The following is a 4,378-nucleotide window of genomic DNA, read 5'->3' on the forward strand; positions in this document are numbered from 1 at the left end:
GCGGAGGAGTTCCCAAGCCTTGCTGTCCAGCTTGTGACATCGCCGCACTTGATGGTACTGAGAGGTTACTAGCATCTCTGGCAAGTCTCGATGGAGCCCAACAAGTGGGAGGCTTGCCCGGTCCTGCTCAACACACGGAACTGCTTGTCTGGAAAGTACAATCCAACTCCCCTCCCGCGAAGTCCCCGGCACCCACCGCCCCAAGTGTCTGTTTTGGGTTGTTCTGGTGTCCTGCCAAGTTCGGTTGTGGGAGGAAGCAGTAAGAGCGGGGCGGGTTTTTTCTAGATTCAATCTGCAAAAGTTGTAGCCCCAGGAAAACTTCCAGGTCACCAGTGGGAGCCTCAAGAGGACTCTGCGGCTTGTCAAGCGGGAGGGCCTGGAGTGTGTGCGCCACCCACTGCCGCCCTGGGAGGCTGCCCAGCCCTGCCCAGGGTCACAGAGCTGCCTGTGGCTCCGCGGGCGGCCAAGGGGTGGGACACGCGGCCGACAGGGTTTGGTCAGTCCCACGCCCCGCCCCGCCCCAGGAGCTCGCTCTGGTCGGCGACGTGAGGGTGCTGAGTAAGTATGGGGAAGTTACCCACATCCCAGTCTCAAAAGTACCGCTCCTGAAAGCTAAAGGCAGATTTTTTTTTAGAGATAACAAAGACACTTTGTCACTTTGCGCGCTGCCTTGGTGCAAATCTTTAATTGCAAGTGGGGGTGGGGGATCGAGTGTCCCGAGCAACCCAAGCGCGAGTCTCCAGGCGGCAAGGCCCCCTTTGATCAGGAAAATCCAATTATTTGTGTATATACATTTCCCACATAGTGATTACTTCATTAATTGTCCCGCCTTTATCTCCTCCCTTCCCATCCCCCCTAATAATCAGTTCTTTTATCCAGACCAACAAACACACCATAGGAGCTTTGTGGATTCAAAGGATTTGCTTTCGCTTCTGAAAGAGCCGCTATTCTTTGATGATTGGGTAGCGGCAAACTTCAAAGCCATAAATCTTTCCTCTGACTGGCTGGCGGCCCAGCAAAGCCCTTATCAAATTCTTGGAGGTGATCCTGAAGCGCTCAGAACGCGCGCGGGGCGAGCGAGCGGGGCGCGGGCGGGCGGGGAGGACTCGGAGGCACGCTGGGCGGCCGATCGTCCTCGCCTTCGGGTGTCCATGCCTCGGCGGCCGCGTCCCACTCCACAACGAGCGGCCTTGAAGCAGTAGCTATGGCCGCTGTGGCCGTCCTCCGGAACGACTCTCTGCAGGCCTTCCTCCAGGTCAGGGCCGGGCCCGGAGAGGGCGGGAGCAGGTGGGAATCTGTAGTGCGGATCTGTGCGGGTACTCTGAGCACCTTGAATCGCAAAAGGACCTCCCCCTTAAAGGTGCGACTGGAGTCAGACCTAGGCGCGCCCATGCCAACGTGACAACTAAGCTGGTGTGTGTATATGTAGCCTATAGGGAGAGATGCATGGATTTGGGGAGAGGGGTATGTGGATGTCAAAGTGGCAGAGAACTGGGCCTGAGTTCACCTGGCCGGGCACTTCTGCTGACTTCAGCCTAGAACAGGCCAAAGAGGAACGTAGTGGCTGCAAGGAAAAGAGCTTATAAAATGCTAGAGCAGACGGCCCCACAGCCCGGCTGTGGGTGTTTTCAGGCTCTTCCTGACCGGTCCGGTCGCTCTGCCTCTTTCTTTGCACCTACCTTAAAGTCTGATTGGCGTGTCTTTGAGCCCAGTAGTGTAGCAGAAACCTACCGCGCATCGGGGGTTCAGGTAGCACAGGCGCTGAAAGTTTCCCGGGACCGCTGGGTACGCGCGTGGGGTGCGGTGAGGTCTGGGGGAGGGATGGCCCGGCGGAGGAGGGGCAGGGGTATAATAGTGGGGGTGGCGGGCCTGCCCAGAGTCGGCGTTTGAAACGCTAACCTTTTGTCTCTTCCGCCCTCCCTTGCCGCCGCCTATGCAGGACCGCACCCCCAGCGCCTCTCCGGACCTAGGCAAGCACTCGCCCCTGGCTCTGCTGGCCGCCACCTGTAGCCGGATCGGCCAGCCTGGCACGGCTGCAGCCCCCGACTTCCTGCAGGTGCCCTACGACCCAACTCTGGGCTCACCCTCCCGGCTTTTCCACCCTTGGACCGCCGATATGCCCGCTCACTCGCCAGGCGCCCTGCCTCCCCCGCACCCCAGCCTGGGGCTGACGCCACAAAAAACACACCTGCAGCCGTCCTTTGGGGCAGCGCACGAGCTCCCGCTCACGCCCCCAGCGGATCCCTCGTACCCTTACGAGTTCTCGCCGGTCAAGATGCTGCCCTCGAGCATGGCGGCACTGCCTGCAAGCTGCGCGCCCGCCTACGTGCCCTACGCCACCCAGGCCGCTCTGCCTCCGGGCTACTCCAACCTGCTGCCCCCGCCACCACCTCCGCCTCCACCGCCCACCTGCCGCCAGCTATCCCCCGCCCCAGCCCCGGACGACCTCCCCTGGTGGAGCATCCCGCAATCGGGCGCGGGGCCGGGAGGCTCCGGGGTTCCTGGGACTAGCCTCTCCAGCGCCTGTGCCGGGGCCCCCCACGCTCCCCGCTTTCCTGCCTCAGCTGCGGCTGCTGCAGCGGCTGCAGCTGCCCTGCAACGGGGCCTAGTGTTGGGCCCGTCGGACTTCGCGCAGTATCAGAGCCAGATCGCCGCGCTACTGCAGACCAAGGCCCCCCTGGCGGCCACGGCCAGGAGGTGCCGCCGCTGCCGCTGCCCCAACTGCCAGGCGGCTGGCGGCGCCCCCGAGGCGGAGCCGGGCAAAAAGAAGCAACACGTGTGCCACGTGCCAGGCTGCGGCAAGGTGTACGGCAAGACGTCGCACCTGAAGGCGCACCTGCGCTGGCACACGGGCGAGCGGCCCTTCGTGTGCAACTGGCTCTTCTGCGGCAAGAGCTTCACGCGCTCAGATGAGCTGCAGCGGCACCTGCGGACTCACACGGGCGAGAAACGCTTCGCCTGTCCCGAATGTGGCAAACGCTTCATGCGCAGCGACCACCTCGCTAAGCACGTGAAGACGCACCAAAATAAGAAGCTCAAAGTTGCTGAGGCTGGGGTGAAGCGAGAGAACCCGCGGGACCTATGAGCTCACTCGGGCACCTCGGAAACCACTCCCGCCCAGGACATCCTTCCCGGCATCTTTACTGGTACGCCCCGAGCAGACCATCGAGAAAGTTGGCAGAGAGGAAACTTTAAAAACGATCTTTTTATTGCCTTCCTCCCAAAGCGTAGCTCTGCTGCTGTCCGGTCCTAGAGCGGAGGACAGGACAGGCAGGAATAGGAACTGAATCATGGTTGAGAACCCTAAGTTACCCCAGGACAATTGCAAAGTCCCAGCCATCGCCTGCCTGGAAGACCTACAGGCAGGGATTCCACCCCGGCCTGGCCTTTCTTGTAGGATTCGCTGCTGATGGAAAAAGGAAGGGCCTTAGAAGGTTCAAAACAGGGCTTGAGTTTTCACTAGGCCCAATTCGGGCTTTGTACAGGTTATTTAATAATAGCTTTGTTAAAGAGTAATTATAATTATAACATTAATAAATGTTTCTGTTGTTCTCAGCTCCACCCAGAGCTATACAGCATGGTGTTTCTGTAAAGCGCTCAGCAGTTGCAGCGTGAAAATAAATACGTTCATTCCAGGGTCTCCTCAGGAAGACCCCCGCAGAGCTGGTCTCCTCTGATCTTTCCTTCTTCCTGGAGTCCTCACTGAGAGGTCAGGTTTCACCAGGGATTTGATGGTTCCTGTGTGCTGCTTGTGTCTAGGGAAGTCTTTGGTTTCTAAAGTTTGGGGAAAGTGTGTGCTGGATGCATGGGCAGGTGCAGAGTAGAGAGCCTAGGGCAAGATTTGCCCCTCCCAGCTTAGGTTTCTGTGCAACTCCAGGGCTTGATGTGGGGCTAGCTTTGTAAGTTTGATACCCGCTGCACATAGAACAATTCAGCGGTTTCCCTGCTGAATTGTTGATACTTTGGGAACCCGTGGGAAGGAGCTAAGCGTTCTCAGGGCCTTCTCCCAGGTGAGATTTTTAGAGTTAAATTGGCAGTTCTTACGTGGATTGGGCAGTGTCAAGATAACACCGAAAATGTAACTGTGACTCTTGCAGCAAGTCAGCCTGGCCACACAACTTGTTTGCTAATTCACAAAGAACAGCTAAACAGACATCTAGGTAGGTCAGGAAGTTTAATTCTTCTTGTAGCTTGGACTTTCCTTTTAATCACCTGGCCAGACAGATTTTCTCAGGGAAGAGACGGAAATTCTCGCTCAGAGCCTAAAATACAGGAACAAGGTTTTTGTTGTTGTTGTTGTTTTTTCTTAAGATCTACGTTTCTCACGTTTCTCTAACTTTTTAACGCTTGAAGTCTTTTCTTTTTCCCAAGTGTCTCA

General features: G+C 57.7%; 1 protein-coding gene across 1 annotated transcript; it reads left to right on the plus strand.

Annotated features, from left to right (window-relative positions):
• Positions 1 to 404: 404 nt before the first annotated feature.
• Sp5 (Sp5 transcription factor) lies at positions 405 to 3,662 on the plus strand. Its single transcript, XM_048425937.3, has 2 exons — positions 405 to 1,255; positions 1,940 to 3,662. The coding sequence occupies exons 1-2, from the start codon at positions 1,205 to 1,207 to the stop codon at positions 3,083 to 3,085; spliced, it is 1,197 nt and encodes a 398-aa protein (XP_048281894.1). The 5' UTR covers positions 405 to 1,204; the 3' UTR covers positions 3,086 to 3,662.
• The last annotated feature ends 716 nt before the right edge of the window (positions 3,663 to 4,378 follow it).

The sequence above is a fragment of the Myodes glareolus genome, chromosome 21 (genome assembly GCF_982192425.1).
Source record: "Myodes glareolus chromosome 21, mMyoGla1.1, whole genome shotgun sequence".
Classification (NCBI taxonomy): Eukaryota; Metazoa; Chordata; class Mammalia; order Rodentia; family Cricetidae; genus Myodes; species Myodes glareolus.

Coding starts and splice junctions, on each gene's coding strand:
- Sp5 (XM_048425937.3), top strand. CDS start 1,205: ATGGCCGCTGTGGCCGTCCTCCGGAACGACTCTCTGCAGGCCTTCCTC. Junction 1,256..1,939: donor CTCTGCAGGCCTTCCTCCAG/GTCAGGGCCGGG, acceptor CCGCCTATGCAG/GACCGCACCCCCAGCGCCTC.